Below are 20204 nucleotides of genomic sequence, written 5' to 3' on the forward strand. Positions count from 1 at the left end.
GCAAACTGCTATGTGGCTCTAGGTTTGGATCCTGCCTAGCTGCAAGGATGGGGTGATTACATCTGGAGGTTCCTTGTTGTTTGGGGCTGCTGTGGGAAGGAGTCATCTGTGGAAATTGCCCTGCTCCCCATTCCCATAGAAATTTAGGAAGGATCCAAGCCCTGATGAATGAATGCAGGGAGCTGCTGATGGAAAGACTGTCAGAAATAACTGTGAAACAGTGAGGGAAGCCTTTGGACATGGGGAGGTGGATGGGTTTCTTCCACATGGACCTGAGAGTGTCTGCGCATTGCTCTGATGCACAGCAAGCCAGGTGCCCTCGACTGACTAAAATTGATTTCTCTCCTTTCTTTCTGTGCAGGCACACTAGCAAGAGAGGAAGCCTACAGGCCTGTAAAAAGTAAGTTTTACTCTTTGGGGATCAACTGGGCAGGGCCATTTCAGGCAGAGCTGCTGGGAACCCCCAAGTAAAGATTTCCTCCACCCCAACACCACTGAGACCCAACCCAAGCCTCTAAAGAAAGCAGATCACATGACTTGGCCCGGCTTCATAGGCCCCCTCGGGTGACAGGGCATCCAGTGTACTGTCCCATTTGTCCCCCTTCGTCAGTCCTGATTTCAGGCAGCAGGCAGGGACCCACGTGGCTGGATGTTCTGCAAACAAGAATATCCCCCCACACACAAATCGATTTAAAAAAAAATACCTACCAGAATATATCAAGGAGAATGTGGCATGAGCTTGGACTGACATGTTGGTTTTCTGTCTGAAAGCAAGTTCTTTCCATGAGAGTCCCCTGCCTCTAGTGCAATGTGGCGAGGTGCCCTGGGCCAAGAGTTGGGGGTGGCACCAAAATGTGATCAGGGCATCAATTAGAGCTGCAACAGTTAGCTGATTAAAAGGCCCAATCAATAAATTAACAAGGCTCCATTAAAAGGATGCCCTAATTAACTGAGCAGTGGCATTTACAATTTTGCAGTTTGGTTTTGTGTAAGACCAGCTCTCTTCTCTGCTTCATTGATCCTTCAGGGGCATTGAGTGGAAACTTCTGGAACAATCCACAGTGCATTCAGTTGCCTGATCCTTCCACACTTTTGCCAGAGGCTTTGACAAGCATCTCTCTCAGAACATGGTGTCTCCTCCCTAAGGGAGTGGTGTTCTTTTAGGGACTTCCCCCTCAGCCTCCACCTTTCTTGTACAAAAGAAATCCTATGAACATTCAGCATAACCCTACATTGCTCAGGATGCTACCCTAACCATTTTTTTTTTGCAGGGCATTTCTACTCCGGTTTTATTTCTGGATAGTTTATTTTTTAAGGGAAATCTTTTCTCTTGAAATGAGAACACCAATCCGCTATCCTTGGCACAACTGCCATGCATGTATTGTGCCATCATCACCTAAACAGCTGTTTTCATTTTACCCACACGGAACTGTCATCTTACTGAAATCTCCTCAACCCGATAATGTGCCCAAGCAGAGGAATAAAACAGTTGTAAGGTTCATGCTTCATCCCTTCTTACTGGAAGGACATTGCTTGGAGATGAGTTTTCTGTCATGTAGCAACCCATCTCGAAGCAGCTCCTCCCTTTTCCATCTGCGCACGTGCTCTTGGTCCTGTGCCAGCTTTCTTCAGGCACTGGGCACTATGCTTCTTGTGTTCCTTGTGTGTGAGGAAGGTTACTTTGGTAACTAGCTGCTCTTGTGAGCCAGTTTCTTTTCTTTCTAGCACTTGATGGCCTGGAGAAAAGTACCCCTTTTTGTTACGCTGATGTTAAATGTGAGACTTTACCGTGCCATGCCACACATGGTGCTGCTCTTGAAAACTGGGGTTGGCTGGTGCAGAATATGCCAGTCCACCTGTAGTGTTCCAGCCTCTGCAAGTGGCTTCCTGTCATTTTCTGGGCACAATTCAAGATGCTAGATGTAACCTATAAAGCTTTAAAGTTCCAGGGCCCCACACACCTTTCATCCCACCTCTTCCCCCATATCCTATTGTGGCCTTTATTGTCATCTTCTTAGTGGTACCCTTAATTGGGCCAAGTCCAATCCCCTCAGGGAGCACAAGGAGACGTTCTTAATGACTGGTCTCTAGCTCTGAAACTTTGGCAGGAGACAAAAAAACTTCACACACCATCTGGATGCAAAGTGACAAGGCCTTGTTATTCTGGCAAGTGGTTCTGTTGATAACATGTTACTTGCTCTGAGATGGTGTGGAAGCTCCAATCAGTTAGTAGAACTATCACTTGTCTGAGACCTAACTAGAAATTACAAGGGAAATTACAAGGGAAACAGTTTTCAAGTCTTCTGGGCTTTTTAAAATTGGAATGTGACTACAAGGGGTTGCATTATTGAATGAAGAAAGGAAGGCACAGCTTAATACCTCTTCCCAACTTGCTTTCCCCCTCACAGGTAAAAAATATCTGCTCTTTATATTTTCCGCACAGGTGGTTAAACGTCTTTGGGCAATCTTGAGCAGGAAAAAGACAGAAGGGAAAGGGATTGAGTTGTCCCCCCCCCCCCCCAAGGTATCAAGGTTCAGGTCTCGCCTGTGTACTTTGGCCATGAGCATCAACACTTAAATACATTCAGATGAACAAATCCATAAAAGCTTTAATACGTGCCAACACAAACTGGTAAGGTTGGTCACACTCAGGGGTCATTTCCTAGAAAAAGAACTGCAGGAACTCATTAGCATATCTCATTAGCATATGCCACACCCCCTGACATCACTGGAAGTGTGTCAGAAGGCACCATCCACCCCTCAGGCCCCTTTCCCCAAAAAACTTCAGGTATTTCCTTAAAGCAGAATGAACTCAAAGCAGCTTATCCTCCTCTGGAGAGCCAGCCCTGCTTGCTTGCTTGCTTGCTTGCTTGCTTGCTTGCATGCATGCATGCACCCTCTCTCTCACAAGTCACAAATGAAAATAAAACAGCAGAATGAATTCAAAGCAGCTTACCTTCCTTTGGAGTCCAGCCCCACCCGGCTTGCACTCACTCACTCATTTTCTCTCTCCCTCTCTCTCACGAGTCACAAATGAAAATAAAGCAAGCAGCAGAGCAGAATGAATTCAAAACAGCTTACATTCCTTTGGAGCCCAGCCCCACTCGGCTTGCACTCACTCACTCACTCATTTTCTCTCTCTCTCTCTCTCTCCCTCTCTCTCATGAGTCACAAATGAAAATAAAGCAAGCAGCAGAGCAGAATGAATTCAAAGCAGCTTACATTCCTTTGGAGCCCAGCCCCACTTGGCTTGCACTCACTCACTCACTTTCTCTCTCCCTCTCTCTTACGAGTCACAAATGAAAATAAAGCAGCAGAGCCTGCTGCTAAAAATGAGGACAGCCAGGAGGAAAAGGAATCACGTGGGTGGGGCCAAAACCCACATGACCTCTTTTCAGATCTAACGGAATGCCATTCCGGTGTGTTCCACCTCCAAATGAGCCCTGGTCACACTACTGTATGACAAACTCATACTTTAGAGGCCTGCCTGATCAGCAAGCTCATTTACACAAGCTCATCAGGGAGAACCCAATAACAATGGGCAAGTGGACTTAGGAGGAATGTATGGCCTCCTAGATCAGCCTCTCCAGAAGGGCGAGAGAGATGTTCTCAAAAGAGCCCTCTTCTCCTGTTTGGCTCCCATGGGAGCACATGGGACAGGGACAGGAAAGCACAAGGGACCTTTAGAGTCCCTTGCTTTCTACACAACCCTGGTATACATGATATTAAACACGCATGAATTTATTCTTTCCATACATTCTGTATTAGACAACGTCCCATAACAAAGAAACAGAAACCCAAAAACAAGCTTTTTAAAAAGTCATACATTTTGACACAAACACTCTTACTGTAGGAAAAAGAGCAGATCCATAAATTAGGATGCCTGTGTAAAAATGGATCTAAGCCCATGGCCACGAGATCCATCAGTTATATATGCATTACAAGAAGTACTTCCTTCCGGCTTTTCTGGCTCTAGTGCCCATCTGGTGGCCTTATGGCAGAGGGAGAAAACACATAGAAGCTTTTCATCTAAAAAAAAGCAAAACTTCCTTTCAAATTCAGCCATTGCATGCCTACATAGCCATCCCTTAAATGTAAAGTTTCATTTCCTTTTCAGAAATGAACTAATTTTGTTTTTGTTGGCATGCATTCCTTTTTTTGAAAAAAATATTTTTTTTGCCTCTTTTCATGAATGTAGCACTATCTCATGTGAAGGACAACACCGGGGCATCAAATGTTCATTTACACAAGACCCCATTTATTGCAATGGGGCTGGAGGAGAAGAACATACTTGAATGTACCCCTGATGTAGAGTAAAATGTGAAAAAAATGGTATGAGAAGAAGGGTGGAAGTTTTTTATAAAAAATCCTCTGACAAAATGATTTTTTTTTCTTTCTTGTGTGTTGAGAGGCAATGTTTCCTAGCCATCCTGGTTGCTGATATCTGTTGTAAATAATGTATATTTAATTTATTGCTATGGTAACATCTTGTATTTGTTATTGTATAAAACGAATTCTAAAGAAGGGTCAGAAATGTATATTTTGTTGCTTAAATGTGTCTTTGCAAAATTCATAATAAAAGAACATATTTTGTGTCACTCTGGGTTCTTAGGATTTTCCTTCACCAGGTTGTGTGTGATCTGTCTCAAGCACGTGGTTGTGTCTTGAACGAGGAGAGAAGAGCCTTGGAGGGGGTGGGGGGGGTGGGCAGCGAGCCAGCCAGTGTGATGCCACTATGTACAGTGTCCAAGTAGACTGTGGGAGACACCAGTACAAGTCTTTGGGGACCGTGGCCTTGTCATGCTGTCAGCATAACCTTTCCGTCACATGCATCTTGCGAGGATAAAATGGGGAAGGGAAATCATTACATTGCCCTGATCCCGTTGGAGGGAGGGCAGGAGAAAGAAACATAAGAAGGAGAACCAGTGTAGTGTCATGTTGAGAATGTCAGACCAGGTTCTAGAAGACTTGGGTTCGAAGCCTGACTTACTATGAAACTGGGTCAATCACTCTTTCAGAGCCAAACATACCCAGCATAGGGCTTTCTGATGCCAATGAGCTGCTGTCTTCAGACCATTGCTGGGAGCTTCTTTTAAAAAACTTCTACCATGCCACCAGTTTCTTTTTAAAAAATACACAATGAAAAAATTCTGCATACCTGGGTCATAAAATCCAGTCTTGTCAGGGGGGAAGGGGGGCTTTGTTTGCCTTTGTGATAGATGATGAATCACCAGGTTTGCTACCAGAGAGCAACATGAAAGAAAAATCTGTGTATATCAGTGGTGCAAACAAAGGAGTCAACGTTTGTGTGTGTGTCAAAAAACCATCACAGCCACCCTATAAAACAGGCCAGTGATATGGACAGAGCATCAGAAGGCCTCAAGTGAAATAAACAGGTATTGCACCTCAACATCCACCCAATCTCGAACTTGATCCAAGATGCAGAGCAACTCTTGACCAAGTGTTTGCAACTACCTGTTGACTCTCTCCCTTAAAGGTAAAATCACCCCAAGCCAGAGCGCTTCCTTGCCAGAGGGCCTTGCATCAGCTGGTCGCTAGCTGCACCTGTGGGGCTGCCGCTGCTGCTCTCTACTATGTGCATCTTCCCAGATGTTGAAGTGTGGGCTTGGCCTCGGCCATGGACCGGGTTGGGTTACTTGCAGCACATATGTCTCTTTCCCTTGCAGGCACGTCGTGACTCATCCGGGAGACGACAGAGCATGTCTGCTTCCGCCCCCCCCCCCCCGTAATCCTCTGCAAGTGTCATTCAGATCCTGCCCAGGGAGCCCCAAGGCAGTCTGCATCTCAGCCTCGCCCCTGGGAGCGCAGAACGAGGGCTGCACAAACTGCTTTGGCTCTCTTTCCAGCTGAGGGACATTGGTACTTTTTCCAGTTTAATAAAACATGTAGAAAAACAACAAACTTCTAGTTTTGCATGCATGCCTGACATTGCCAGTAGCTGCCCTCTCAACTCACTGTTGGAATGTCCTCTCACACATCCCTGCAAATGTTTCAAGTGGTGCCCCATCCAGCCTCCCTGACCCCTTCCTCCCCTCAATGTAACTTCAGGCACTAGGGTGGGAATTGAACTGTGGCCCATGAATGACTTTGGGGGGGGGGCACTAAGGACTTTCATTCTCTGATGGTCTGAGCTGCTGGCATCTGATAAGCCAGGAAGATGATTGCTGCATGTGGGAAGTTGCTGCCAGGGGGTGGGGGATGTGTTTGTGGCAGCAGGGATGGACTTGGGCAATCCGGCGTGGGGAGGGCCTGTCAGTCAACCCCAGAACTGGGGCATGGCTGTTGAGGTCCAACCAGCATTCTTGCATCGTATAGGTGCAGTGATGTGTTCAAGTGGTGCCGCCACAGGTTTGTGCATACTTTTCATTCCCCTCAGTTCCAAACGGCCTCCTGGCCTCCCACATGGTTACCAATGGGTGTTCCTGTCACTCACTGAAGGCCCTGCCTCACCCCCACCTGCATCTCTGGAACCTGGGGACTAATTAGGGTTGCCAGTCTCCAGGTGGTAGCTGGAGATCTCCCAGAATTACAACTGATTTCCAGGCAACAGAGATCAGTTCCCTACTATCTGGCCCTACTTTTCAGGGAGAGGGAACCTGTTTCTTGTGGTGGTGGCAGTGGCAGTGGGGATTTGCAGGCGCACCAAGCTGCATCCATCGGCCTGGCTCTCATCGGCAATGGGGGCTCCATGGGCGAGAGGGTGGGTGTTCGTTCTGGACCTCCACTGTCACCTCTGCCCCCCCCTCTCTAGCAGGGATGACAGGGATGACAGGGGGGCCTATTGGCAGCAGCGGGGATTGTGGCCTCCCCATTGGCTGTGCCGCTGCTTGCCCCTTGCCTGCATGTCTGGGGAGGGGTGTGGCCATTGGCTGGTGTGAGCAGGGTTGTCAGGGGAATGGCAGGTGGGCGTTCCTGACGGCAGCCGCACCTCGCCTTGTTGTGCTCAGGCGCCAGCGGGACTCTCTTGCAAAAGTCCATAGGGAGCCATGGAGTGGCACCCCATTTACGTCGATGCACGAGCAATGGCGTTGTCTTGGGGATTAGGATTGACCTGTAAATGACCAATTTTAAACTGGCTTAGGTCTTCCAAAGTTTGTTTTATAAATTTTATCTGAGAAGCAATAAGGACATATATGTTAGCTAGAGTAACATCCTGATGATTTATTGTACCTTTCATTAAAATGTATCTACAGATGCTACAAAAAATGTATTTTTGAAGCATAAATTTAAGATTTGATGAAATAGCTATTCCAACTCCATGTGATTGGGAGTTGCCATATGTCATGAATTGCCAATGGCCAGCCAATGGCCACATCCCTCCCCAAATATTTGCAACTTGAGTAACCTCTGAGTGTTGTTCTTGACATGCATTTCTTGCACAAAAAGTATGTCCGGGTTTTCCTTCTTTATTATGGCTGCAAAACAGGACCTTTTAATATTATTATTAAGACCTTTTATATTAACTGAAATAATCTTCATTTGGTCAACTATACTCAGAATGTTCCGATTTCCTTTCACACTTTTCATGGAATTCGTAGTATATATTGAAAAATGAAAAAATAAATATCCCCAAAAAAACAAATAGGACTTGGCACATATAAATCAATAAAACAATAATTTCCTGTCGGGACTGTTGCCCACTGTCCCTCCATATTGTTACCCAGCTTAAGATACGTTGCAATAGCGGAGGACTGGAAATGGCACGGCACGGTCTGGTCTGCTGAGTGTGAGCTCTGGACCTTGACTTCTCCCTCTTCTTCAAGACACAGGGATCTGAGTCTCTAGACCCCCCCTGGAGAGGGGGGTGAAGCTGGAGCACGGCGGGGGCTACTGGTTAAAGCAGCGGCTTTGACTGGCAACCCCCAGCCAGCTCATTTGGTGAGGAAGAGAGCCTAATGGCTCATTTAGCTGCGAACTGCGAACAATTAAGCAGCGCAAACTGAAACTGACAAGCACCAAAGATCAGAGACTGTCATCAGTGATTCTAGTTGATACTTTCCTTTGATGGGTGAGATCAAATCTTTTCCAAATTGACTAAGGCGGCTTCCAGCTAGAGGGAAATCCAAACCTCCCCCCCTTCCTTCTTTTCTCTCCTTGGATCTCTATATGACTGAAGACGGGGAGGGAGGAAACTAACGTTGAAGATCTAAATTTCCATAAAGGACATCTTTTCTAGCAATTTGCTTATTTATTTATTTATTTATTTATTTATTTATTTATTTATTTATTTATTTATTTATTTATTCAATTTATATACCGCCCATCCCAGGGGCTCTGGGCGGTGAACAGTTAAAATTGATAAAAACAAAACTAAAATCAATATACAAATAATAAAACCAATTAACAAGGTGCAGTGGTGGAGAGAACCTTCCCCACCCCAAAGGTGGGAGGCCGACATGGCACCGCCCCCTTCAATCACCAAACGCCTGGCGGAACAGCTCTGTCTTACAGGCCCGGCGGAACGATAATATGTCCCGCTGGGCCCGGGTTTCCATTGACAGAGCGTTCCACCAGGCTGGGGCCAGGACTGAAAAAGCCCTGGCCCTGGTTGAAGCAAGGCGGGCTTCCTTAGGGCCGGGGACCACAAGTAAATATTTATTCGCTGATCGGAGCGATCTCCGGGGAACGTACAGGGAGAGGCGGTCCCGAAGATATGCCGGTCCCAACCCACTCAGGGCTTTAAAGGTAAGAACCAACACTTTGAACCTGATTCGGAATTCAACTGGAAGCCAGTGCAGCTGGCGCAGGACAGGTGTGATGTGTGACTGGTAAGGTATACCAGTCAGGACCCGTGCCGCCGCATTCTGGACCAGTTGTAGTTTCCGGATCAGGCCCAGGGGTAGCCCAGCGTACAGTGAGTTACAGTAATCTAGCCTGGAGGTGACCGTTGCATGGATCACTGTAGCCAGGTCCTGGGGCGTCAGGTAGGGGGCAAGTTGCCTGATCTGACGAAGATGGGAAAATGCAGACTTGGCAACCGCCGTGACCTGGGCCTCCATCGATAGGGAGGCATCCAGGAGCACACCCAGACTCTTTACCACTGGCAAAGTTGCCAGTGGTGTCCCATCCAGGGCAGGGAGCTGGATCCCAACATCTGGCAGCCCCCCCAGCTGCAGGACCTCCGTCTTCACTGGGTTCAATTTCAGCCTGCTCTGTTTCAACCATGCCGTCACAGCCTCCAAAGCTCTGGCCAGATTGTCTGGGGCCGTGTCTGGCCGGCCATCCATCAACAGAAAAAGTTGGGTGTCATCCGCGTATTGATGACAACCCAGCCCAAACCTCCGCACCAACTGGGCGAGGGGGCGCATATAGATGTTAAATAACATTGGGGAGAGTATCGCCCCTTGGGGAACCCCGCACACCAAAGGGTGACGGGCCGATAGATCTCCCCCGAGCGCCACCCTCTGTCCCCGACCCTGGAGAAAGGAGACCAGCCACTGTAAGACTGTCCCCCTAATCCCCACGTCGGCAAGGCGGCTGGCCAACAAATCATAGTCAACCGTGTCAAACGCTGCTGTGAGATCAAGTAACACAAGCAGCGCTGACCCGCCTCGATCCAGATGCCTGCGAAGGTCGTCTGTGAGGGCAACCAAGGCTGTCTCCGTCCCATGGCCAGGACGGAAGCCAGACTGGAATGGGTCCAGGACTAGAGCATCATTCAGGAATTCCTGCAGTTGTACCGCCACCGCCCGCTCAATCACCTTGCCCAGGAACGGGAGGTTCGACACTGGGCGGTAACTGGACGGGTCAGTGGGGTCCAAAGATGGTTTTTTCAGGAGGGGCCGCACTACCGCCTCCTTTAACACTCCTGGAAAAACCCCAGAGCTCAGGGAGATGTTAACAATGGCCTCCAGATGGTCCTGTAGCCCCTCCGAGCTGGCCTTCACCAGCCAGGATGGGCAGGGGTCCAGAGGACAGGTGGTTGGCCTCATCCCCTGCAGGATCCTGTCCACATCGTCCTGAGAGAGCAGGCTGAAATGGTCTAATACGGACCCAGAAGACGGCCAAGGGGTCTCCAGTTCCCTTACTGTATCAACAGTGGGTGGCAGGCCACGGCGAAGGGACAAGATTTTACCCGCAAAATAGCTCGCAAAAGCCTCGCAGCCAATAGTTGAATTAAGAATTTGGTGGTCTCCCTGAGAGAGGGAGACCAAGGACCGAACTGTTTGAAATAATTGAGCCGGGCGTGAGCTAGCGGATGCAATGGAAGCAGCAAAGAAATCCCTCTTTGCTGCTTTCACTGCCACCTCATAGGCTTTCATAAACGTCCTATAAGATGTTCTTGCCTCTTCGTCGCGCCCCCGCCTCCACACTCGCTCTAGTCGTCTCAGAGACCGCTTCATCTGGCGAAGCTCCTCGGTAAACCAAGGAGCTACCCGTTTGCGGGCTCGGAGAGGACGGCAGGGGGCAATAGCGTCGATGGCTTCAGAAAGACAGCCATGCCAATCATCCACCAGCTCATCTAACGTACTGCCAGGGGGCATCGGATCCCGCAGAGCCGCCTGGAAACCAATTGGATCCATAAGCCTCCGCGGGCGAGCGTAAATCCGCTCACCGCCCACCCGGGAAAGGAGCGGCATGCTCAGACGAGCCTTCAGAACAAAGTGATCTGACCATGGCACTGCATCATAGGCATCCAAGACCACCATCATCCCTGCCCCAAAAATCAAATCCAGCGTGTGACCTGCTTGATGTGTGGGAGCCGAAACAAACTGGGAGAGTCCTAGGGCCGCCATGGAGGACACCAGGTCAATGGCCTGCATGGAGGCATCGTCGTCAGCATGGACGTTGAAATCCCCGAGAACCAAAAGTTTCGGGAATTCCAAGGCCCAGCTGGCCACCGCCTCCAAGAGACCAGACAGGGAAGATGCAGGTGCAGTAGGCGGTCGGTACACCACGCATATTGCCAACCTCTCCTCGGCGTCCAACACTAGGCCCACACAATCAATGCCAGTAATTTTTGGGGTGGGGAGTGGTCTGAAGGAGAAAGACTCCCGAATGAGCAAAGCCACGCCTCCCCCCCGACCACTTGTCCGGGACTGATGGAGGACCGTATAACCTGGGGGGGGCTAGTTCTTTCAAAGCGACCGTCTCGCCCTCCCTCACCCATGTCTCGGTCACGCAAGCCAGGTCCACATTCAATGGTGAAAAGGAAAGACTGAATTTATTCACCTAGCTGTATGATTGATTTCTATGACTCTGCTTTAAAAGTGGAGTTTGATTCACAAAAGTGAAGAGAGACTGTTGGATTAAAAGAGAAGAGAGACTGTTGGATTACTGGAATACAGAACTTCCTTTAAGGCTGTTTTTTCTTACCCTTTGCATTGGGTTCTTCTTTGGATTTCTCTTGCTCCCTGATATCTCCCCTCCTGGGACTTAGACTCAGATTCTGCCTTCTATTTTTAGACCTTCTTCCCGTACGGCTATATTTTTGTTTTTCCCCCTTTTTTTTCTTCCTTTGCCCCTCTTTTTGGCTTTGACAGTAAAGTGATCTGGATTAAATATAGAGCGGAAAACTGAGAAAGAGATTCAGCCCCTTGGTGGAATATAAATTTTCTGTTTGGCTTTTTGAAATTTTTCAAGATGGATTACAATGTGATTTGAACTGCATAGTAGCTTTGTCTTCCTCCACAATTAAGAAGAGGAAGATTTTCAAGGCAACACTTCTGGTCGGCTGAATGAAAGAATGTTATTCTTTTCTCCTAAAAGAATTTGTAAATAGTGGGTGGTTCGTTGAGAACAGCTGGGTAAAAAAGTTTTTAAAATAATCTCTAATTGTTTGGGAACATTGTGGTTGATTAAAGCAAAAATAATCTGTTGAGGGTTTAAGTTGCTAGAATAAGAGTAGGTTGACAGGCTGGCTTTTTGAAAATTATAGTGATCATAAATAATAAATAAAAAGGTTAAGATAACTGTTCAAAAATGGGTCCAAAACCATCTCCTGGAACCTCAAAAATGGTGGCATCATCTATAGCTGTGACTTCTACACCCTCACAGACATCAGCCCAGACAATACAAACAAGTCTGGCCCCAATACTGGAACAAATAAAGACATTAAATGAAAAATTTGAGGGCTTTCAAGCTGAGATGAGAGAAGCAAAGAAAGAAACAGTTGAGCTAACCAGTAAAGTGCAGAAAATTGAGGAAAAGACCTTGCAAACTGAAGATAAGGTTGAGAATGTAACAAAAAGCCAAAGAGAGATGGAAGGCAAATTAATAACTTTGCAGATGGAAAAGGCAGCGTGGATACTCCGACTACAGAATGTGCTGGAGAAGGAAGGAGAAAATACATTAATGTTGGTAATTGAACTTCTTGCAGTAGCATTAAATACCCAGCCAGAAGAACTGGAATTAGAGATAGATGTAGCCTATAGGGTAAACTCAGCATATATGAAGAAAAATAAAAGGCCCAGGAAAATCCATGTAAAATTTGTGAGACGCAGAATTAGAGATGAAGTTCTCAAAATAACGTGAAAAGCCATTGAAACACCAAGAAGAAGAGGTGACTGTACTAAGAGACACTCCATGGGAGGTGAGAATGAAAAGATGAGAATACAGACCCCTGACAGATCTACTATGCAAAAATGATATACAATATAGATGGCTGATACCAGAGGGAGTGTTCTTCAACTTCAATGGCCAAAGATACAACATTAACTCGATACATAAGGCCCAAGCATTTCTCCAAAAAAAACTACTGCCGGGACAGGACTGGGGAAGACAATGGGGAAGAAAGAGACACAGATGCATTGGCAGAATCAGAAAAAGAAGATGGTGCAACAAGAGGAGTGAAGACCAGAAAGCAAATGAAAGAAGAAAATAAACAAACTAGTAAGAAAGACAAAAAATAATGGCCAGCAAACCTTTGGAAATTCTCTCAGTGAATGTTAATGGATTTAACTCCCCCCAGAAAATAAGAAAAACATTTGCATATTTGAAAAAATTCAAGGCAGAGATAACATGTCTCCAAGAAACACATATTAGCAATAAAGAAGATTGCTGAACTGTAAGAAATTGGGATCCACATTTATTGCAGCAGATAAAATAAAGAAAAGAGGACTAGTAACATAGATACAGGAAAGATTGAACCCAAAACTAGTATATGCTTGTGATCAAGGAAGAATATTAATGACGGAATTCCAGAAAGCCCAAAAGAAAATTTTAGTTGTGAATATATATGCCCCAAATGAACAACAAGAGAAATTCTACCAAAGCCTTTCAGAGCGCATCTCCAACTTGGACTATAGTGATATATGCATTATAGGAGATTTTAATGCAGTAGTAGACAAAAAGGTGGATAGAAAACACAAAAAATGGGGGGAAAGGGGGGAAAACCCTTCCCAAAAAATTTTTTGAATTGGCAGAGGAAATGGCTCTAGTAGATGTTTGGAGAACAAGAAATCTTAACTCTACCAACTATACTTTCTATTCTGACAGACAAATCATGGTCACGAATTGACACGTGCTGGGCATCAGCATCATTGCTGGAAGAGATGGACGAAATAGATATTTTACCTCAACTGATTGGAGACCATAACCCCCTGATATTCAAGATAAAAGAGGAAAGAAGACAATTTAGATGGAGATTGAACACAGGCTTACTAAAAGATAATAATTTCAAAGAATTAGTCTCCAAAGAAATGGAATGGTTCTTTAAACAAAACCTAAATAATGAAGCTAGTCTGGGGATAGTGTGGGATGCAAGTAAGGCTTTCTTCAGAGGATTGACAATTAGATATGTGGCAATGAAGAAGAAAGAGAGAAATAAAGATTATAAGAAATTGGAAAAGAATCTAAAAGAAGAAGATAATTTAAAAGATGCTCCTTAAAATAGTAAAGCAAAATTGAAGATAAAAATACTCCAGCATAAACTGAATTTGATGCTGACGGAGGAGATGGAGAAAAAAAATCAAGTATCCATAATTAAATTACTTTGAAAATGCAAATAAACCTACAAGATGGTTGGCCTATAAATTAAGAAGGAAGAATCTTAGAAGACATATAGCATCCCTGAGAGACAAAAATGGAGATGAGAAGATGCTCCAGGAAGAACTGAAGAAAGTAGTAGAAACTTTCTATAAGACTAGAAGAAGAAGGTACAACCAGAGCAACAAGAATGCTATTTGAAGAAAATGAAATTTAAGATATTGGATGAAGACCAGAAGAAAATATTAAATGATCCAATTATTATGAATGAAATATCACAGGTATTTAAAAAGCAAAATAAGGGGAAATCACCAGGACCAGATGGCATTCCAGCTGAATATTACCAATGCTTTGAACAGATTTTAGTGGGACCATTCAAGTGTTTGATGGAAAAAATATGGGATACAGAGCCCTTACCAGAAACCTGGAAAGAAGCTACGATTTCATTAATACCAAAGGATGGAGCGGATTTGAAGGAAATTAAAAATTACAGACCAATCTCATTGTTGAAGGGAGAATGAGAAAGACTATGGATCAGATGATCCATCATGATCAAGCCAGCTTTCTAATGGGGAGACAGACCAGCCGCAACATAAGAAAAAATTTAAATATTCTGGAATATTACGAGGCACATCCAGAAAAACAACTAGCCCTAATGTTCTTAGATGCGGAGAGAGCCTTCAACAATCTTAACTGGCAGTTTATGTTTAGGCAACTTGGAGAGATCCAATGTGGGGAAAATTTCCGTAAAATAATTCAAAAAGTTTATGACAAACAGAAAACCAGAATATTAGTAAATGGACAATTAACAGAGCTGATGGAAATAGAGAAAGGAACCAGACAAGGCTGCCCATTATCCCCTCTTTTGTTTATATTAACATTGGAAATACTTATGGAAAAGGTTTGAAACACAGATGAAATCAGAGGAGCCAAAATTAGGAAACAGGAGTATAAAGTCCAAGCATTTGCAGATGAACTAGTATTCATTCTAGAAGATCCTCTAATATCAATACAGAGACTCTTACAAGGAATTGAGGAATATGGTGCTGTGGCTGGCCTAAAAATAAATATCCAAAAGACTAAGCTGATTACAAAAAACATCCAAAAGCAGCAGATGGAAGAATTAGCTCAAAAATCACAAATAGTAATTGACAAGAAGATAAAATACTTAGGAATTTGGATGACTAATGGATCCAGCTCTCTCTACGATGACAATTATATAGCCCTATTGAAAGCAATAAAAAAAGACCTGGAAAGATGGAAGGATTTACAGATATCTTTTTGGGGAAGAATCACAGCGATAAAGATGAATATCCTATTTCTGTTCCAATCTATACCAATAGGGGTCCCCCAAATATTCTTCAAAGAACTGAATAAGATAGTACAATCCTTCATTTGGCAGAATAAAAAACCACGAATTAAGCGGAAAGCTTTACAAGATACAAAAGAAAAAGCTGGCCTCTCCTTACCAGACTGGTTACTATACTATAAAGCCTGTGCATTGACTTGGTTGAAAGAGTGGATCACCCTGGAAAATGAAAGACTCTTAAATTTGGAAGGGCATGACTTAATGTTGGGTTGACATGGTTTTTTGTGGTATAAAAAGTGGGAACAACATAAATACTTCAAAAATCACTGGGTGAGGAAAGCACAAATCTCTTTCTGGGAAAGAATAAGATATATCTTTTATGAGAAAATTCCACTATGGGTATCCCCAATTGAAGCATTTACTCAACCTACTTTGAAAAAAGAGGGGAAGGTTCCCACTTACAAGGTCTTGCTCAATCCAGGTGCTATATTAAAAAATACTAAAGAATTAGCAGAGCTAGATATAGAATTGGGTTGGTGGGGCCAGGCACAATTGGAATCTAGATATTAAAAAGATAATGTCAGGGTCTGTTTGTATAGTACCTGAAAGGAAGCAACCTGAGTAACGCCATGTTTAATTCTGTAGTTGTTTAGTCTTCTTTTCCCTCTAGGCCCCACCACCTGCGAGGAGCCGATTCCATGGGAGAGGATACTGTCTTATCTATTCTTCGAGCTGATTCGACCTTGGCTGGTGTTCCCACAGAGAACTCTCCTGCTATGTGAACTCTGGGGTGAGGCTGGGCTCTGAGAGTGTGAAATGTAACAACCTTCGTTCTGTGTCTCATTCCTAACAATGCTTTGTTCAGCCAGGATCTCTAATCCTGGAATATGGAAGTCTGGGCCTGAATGCTGTCAAAAGACCTTGTCTTCTTGCAGAAGGGAGTAAGACAGACTCTCGTGTCTGGAATGCCACAGTCTGCCATTTTGTTAGGAAATCTTTCTTTGAAATCTCCAACACCTCACCCAGGGAGGATGGATACCAAGGACGCCTTGATTGATCTAACTTGATTGATATGTATCCTCCTGCCCAACCTGTATAAGCGCCAAAACAAGGAAAGGAAAACCACCGGGACTTTTACAACCATTAGAAACCCCCAGTAGACCCTGGGAAGTGATATCCATGGATTTTATTACTGATTTACCTCCCTCCAGAGGCTGCTCCAATATTTTAGTGGTTGTGGATTTGTTTTCTAAACAAGCACATTTTATTCCATGTACAACCATACCCACGGCCAAAAAACTAGCTGAGTTATTTATGAAACACATTGTGAAGCTGCACTCTTTTCCCTTTAAGGTGATATCGGATCGTTGCCAAATTTTGGCGGGAGCTTCTCCAATTAACGGGAATAGAACAAGGAATCAGCTCCGCTTTCCATCCGCAATCCGATGGGCAATCTGAAAAAACAAATCAAGTCTTAGAACAGTTCCTACGTTGCCACATTAATTTCCAGCAAGACAACTGGGTGGAGCTTCTTCATTTCGCCGAATATGCTTATAACAACGCAGTCCACAGTTCAACAGGTGAAACCCCCTTTAAAAATGTACATGGCTACGACGGCAAAGCATTCCCCTTTGAAATGCAAATGGGAAAACAACCCGCCAGAGATCTTCACCAATGGTGGACTACCATCACAGAACAGTGGGCGGCTATCCAAACAGCTTTAACCAAAGCCAAAGCAGACAACAAAAAATATGCCGATCGCCACCGTGTGGCGCAATGGGAATTGCGGCCGGGAGATAAAGTATATATCTCTACAAAAAACCTCAAAGTGGAGCAAACCAGTAAAAAGCTGGCTTTAAAATATTTAGGTCCATTTCCTGTCAAGAAAATAATAAACCGAGTAACTGCAGAACTTACTCTTCCAAAGAACCTACGCCATGTCCACCCTACATTTCATATCAGTTTGTTAAAAAAAAGCTCCTGCACCAGACAAATGGCATCCATCACCAGCAACCCCTATTCCCACCATGATTTTTTTTTGAAATTTTTTAAATTATTTTTAATGACTAACATAAAAAACTACAAAAAACTACAGAAATATAAGGGGGAAGGGGAAAAAAGGGAGGGGAGGACTGGGAAAAGGGAAAAGCAACATACAAACAACAAACGCTACACTACATGTCTTGTATTCCCTTCATGCTGCAATTTTTCTTAAAAGTTAACTTTCTAATATGCTATCAGGTTGGTAGATCTTATACAATACAGACTATATTCAGGGTCAGGACTTCTTCCCCCCCCCCTTGCATCTCGGTCTCAGTTCTCTCTGCGCAGCTGGAACAGCTGCGCCCGTTCTTTCCTCCCCCCCACTTTCCCCTTCAGACTTCGAACTTTCTTCTTGCTGAAACTCCTGATGGTTGAACAAAAAGTCTGTCAGCTGCACTTCCGATGTAATCTTGTAAGTTTGATCCTTATACCTGAACCAGACGCCTTCTGGAAACAGTCTTTTATATTTTACATCACATTTCCTCAAGAAAGCCGCAAGTCCTTTATACTTGAATCTTCTTTTACGAACCAAAAATGGAACATCCTTCAATATTTTAACCTTATTGCCCAAATAATCCAAGTCCACATTGTACGAATTATATAAAATGGTGTCCCGAATCTTCTTAGATGAAAAGTCAATTATAATCTCGCGAGGCAGCTGACGCTTCATTACATACTTTGAAGATGTCCGCCAGACTTCCAAAATATCGCTTTTTAGCTCTTCTTTAGTTGCCTTTGCGAATGGCGCCAAAAGTCCAGACACCAAATCTTTTAAATTTTCACTTTGCTCTTCTTTTACATTTTGAAGACGCAGTACCGTTTGGGCACGGTCCACTTGTAATCCTATTATTTGATTCTCCAAAAGCTTCACTTCCTTACTTGTTGCTTTCATGAGTACTGCGTTCTCGTGTGCAGACTGCTCTGCTCCGGTCGCTGTTTCTTTAATGGCTTTCACTTCGCTCTCCACTGAATCAACCTTTTGCCCCATTTCATTCAGTTTTGCTACAAAAGGCTGCACAGCATCAAAGACTGCTCGTCTCACCATCTCTTCCAAAGTTTCCCCCTTCCCCTGTAACGTTGCCATCACCGATTTACTCATTGCTGGGCTCTGCTTTCTCGTCGCCATCTTAGGGGGGGGGCGCCAACTAAGTTCCGAAACTCAGTGCAGGGGAAGAAATCTGCGCCTTTTTAGCTTCAACTTCCACCAATCCTTCGCATACGCTTGAAAATCAGAAGGGATTTGCTTACTCACAGGTTTTCACCTTAAATCTGCTTATTGCCGTTCTCCGTGGCCCGGCATCACACGGAGTGCTGCGCAAGTCTGCCAGCCTCCGTTGGAGCAAACGGGCAATTTACCCCCTGTATTGCTTCCAGGGGGTTCTTCCCGCGGCGCCCCGGACCCTGGCTCCCTCACTGGGAGTCCTGGGGGTTAACCCTCGCGGGTCAACCGCCCAGTCAGGCTGCTCAGACGGTTCCTCCCGGACCTGCGGAGAGGAGCATCCGACATGGCCGGGAAAACGAAAACCAATCCCCTATTCCCACCATGATTGATGACCAAGTACATTATGAAGTTGAGGAAATTCTGGACTCTAAAATCAGATGCCATAAACTTTACTATTTAGTCCGTTGGAAAAACTTTGAGGAGGGGTATAGAGAGTGGGTGGAGTCAGTCCACGTCAGAGCCCCCGGTCTACTCAAACAATTCCATCATCAATATCCCAACAAGCCGGGGGGAGAGGGGTCTTAAGGGAGGCAGAATGTCAGGGTCTGTTTGTATAGTACCTGAAAGGAAGCAACCTGAGTAACGCCATGTTTAATTCTGTAGTTGTTTAGTCTTCTTTTCCCTCTAGGCCCCACCACCTGCGAGGAGCCGATTCCATGGGAGAGGATACTGTCTTATCTATTCTTTGAGCCGATTCGACCTTGGCTGGTGTTCCCACAGAGAACTCTCCTGCTATGTGAACTCTGTGGGGAGGCTGGGCTCTGAGAGTGTGAAATGTAACAACTTTCATTCTGTATCTCATTCCTAACAATGCTTTGTTCAGCCAGGATCTCTAATCCTGGAATATCAACGTTTGGGCCTGAATGCTGTCTTTCAAAATAAAACCTTTTGAAATCAAAAGACCTTGTCTTCTTGAAGAAGGGTGAAAGACAGACTCTCGTGTCTGGAATGCCATAGTCTGACAGATAAGATAATAGGTTGCTATGAGACAGAAGGGAAAATTGATATGCTAATGTGTGGTACCAATGTTAAAATGATAAAGAAAATATATGGTGAGCTTCTGAATGTAAAATTACAGGGGGAAGAAGTTAAAGATAAGATGCTACAATGGGCAGAAAATGTGGTACATACAATTGATCTGGAGCAATGGTCCCAAATGTGGAAAGAAAATTTAAAGATGATAAAATCTGCTTTTTAAAAGAAAATATTTATAAAATGTTTTATAAATATTTTGACTCCTATTAGAATAGCCAAAATGTCTCCAAATGGGTCAAATAAATGTTGGAAGTGTGAAACTAAGGTGGGTACTTATTATCATATGTGGTGGACTTGTAAAAAAAGCAAGGGAATTTTGGAAAATGATTCACAGAATGATCCAGTAGATTCTCAAAATCTCTATACCACTGAATCCTGAACTTTTTTTGTTGAACCATATAATGATCCAGGTGAATAAAAACCAAAAACATTTGATTTTGAATATAATTACTACAGCTAGAATTTTATATGCGAAATTCTGGAAAATGACAGATATCCCAACACAAGAAAATTTTATTAAAAGAATATTCGACACAGCGGAAATGGATAAGCTATCCAGTTTACTGAAAGATAGAGATAATATGACATATGACGACATTTGTGACCCCTTCTATAATTGGATTTAAAAGTGCTTTCAAGAAACTTAAT

General features: G+C 44.5%; 1 protein-coding gene across 5 annotated transcripts in view; it reads left to right on the top strand.

The window, feature by feature from the left end:
• RAP1GAP2 (RAP1 GTPase activating protein 2) overlaps window positions 1-4598 on the top strand; it is a 312617-nt gene extending 308019 nt beyond the window's left edge. For 4 of the 5 annotated variants that reach the window (XM_055000967.1, XM_055000972.1, XM_055000971.1 and 1 more), the window contains 2 exons: window positions 362-400; window positions 1272-4598. In XM_055000967.1, the coding sequence (XP_054856942.1) occupies window positions 362-370 (9 nt within the window). In that variant the 3' untranslated portion in view covers window positions 371-400; window positions 1272-4598. Of the gene's footprint in view, window positions 1-361; window positions 401-1027 lie in introns of all 5 variants that reach the window. The other variant, XM_055000968.1, reaches the window with a different exon arrangement.
• Window positions 4599-20204: the final 15606 nt, after the last annotated feature.

The sequence above is a fragment of the Eublepharis macularius genome, chromosome 17 (assembly GCF_028583425.1).
Source record: "Eublepharis macularius isolate TG4126 chromosome 17, MPM_Emac_v1.0, whole genome shotgun sequence".
NCBI lineage: Eukaryota > Metazoa > Chordata > Lepidosauria > Squamata > Eublepharidae > Eublepharis > Eublepharis macularius.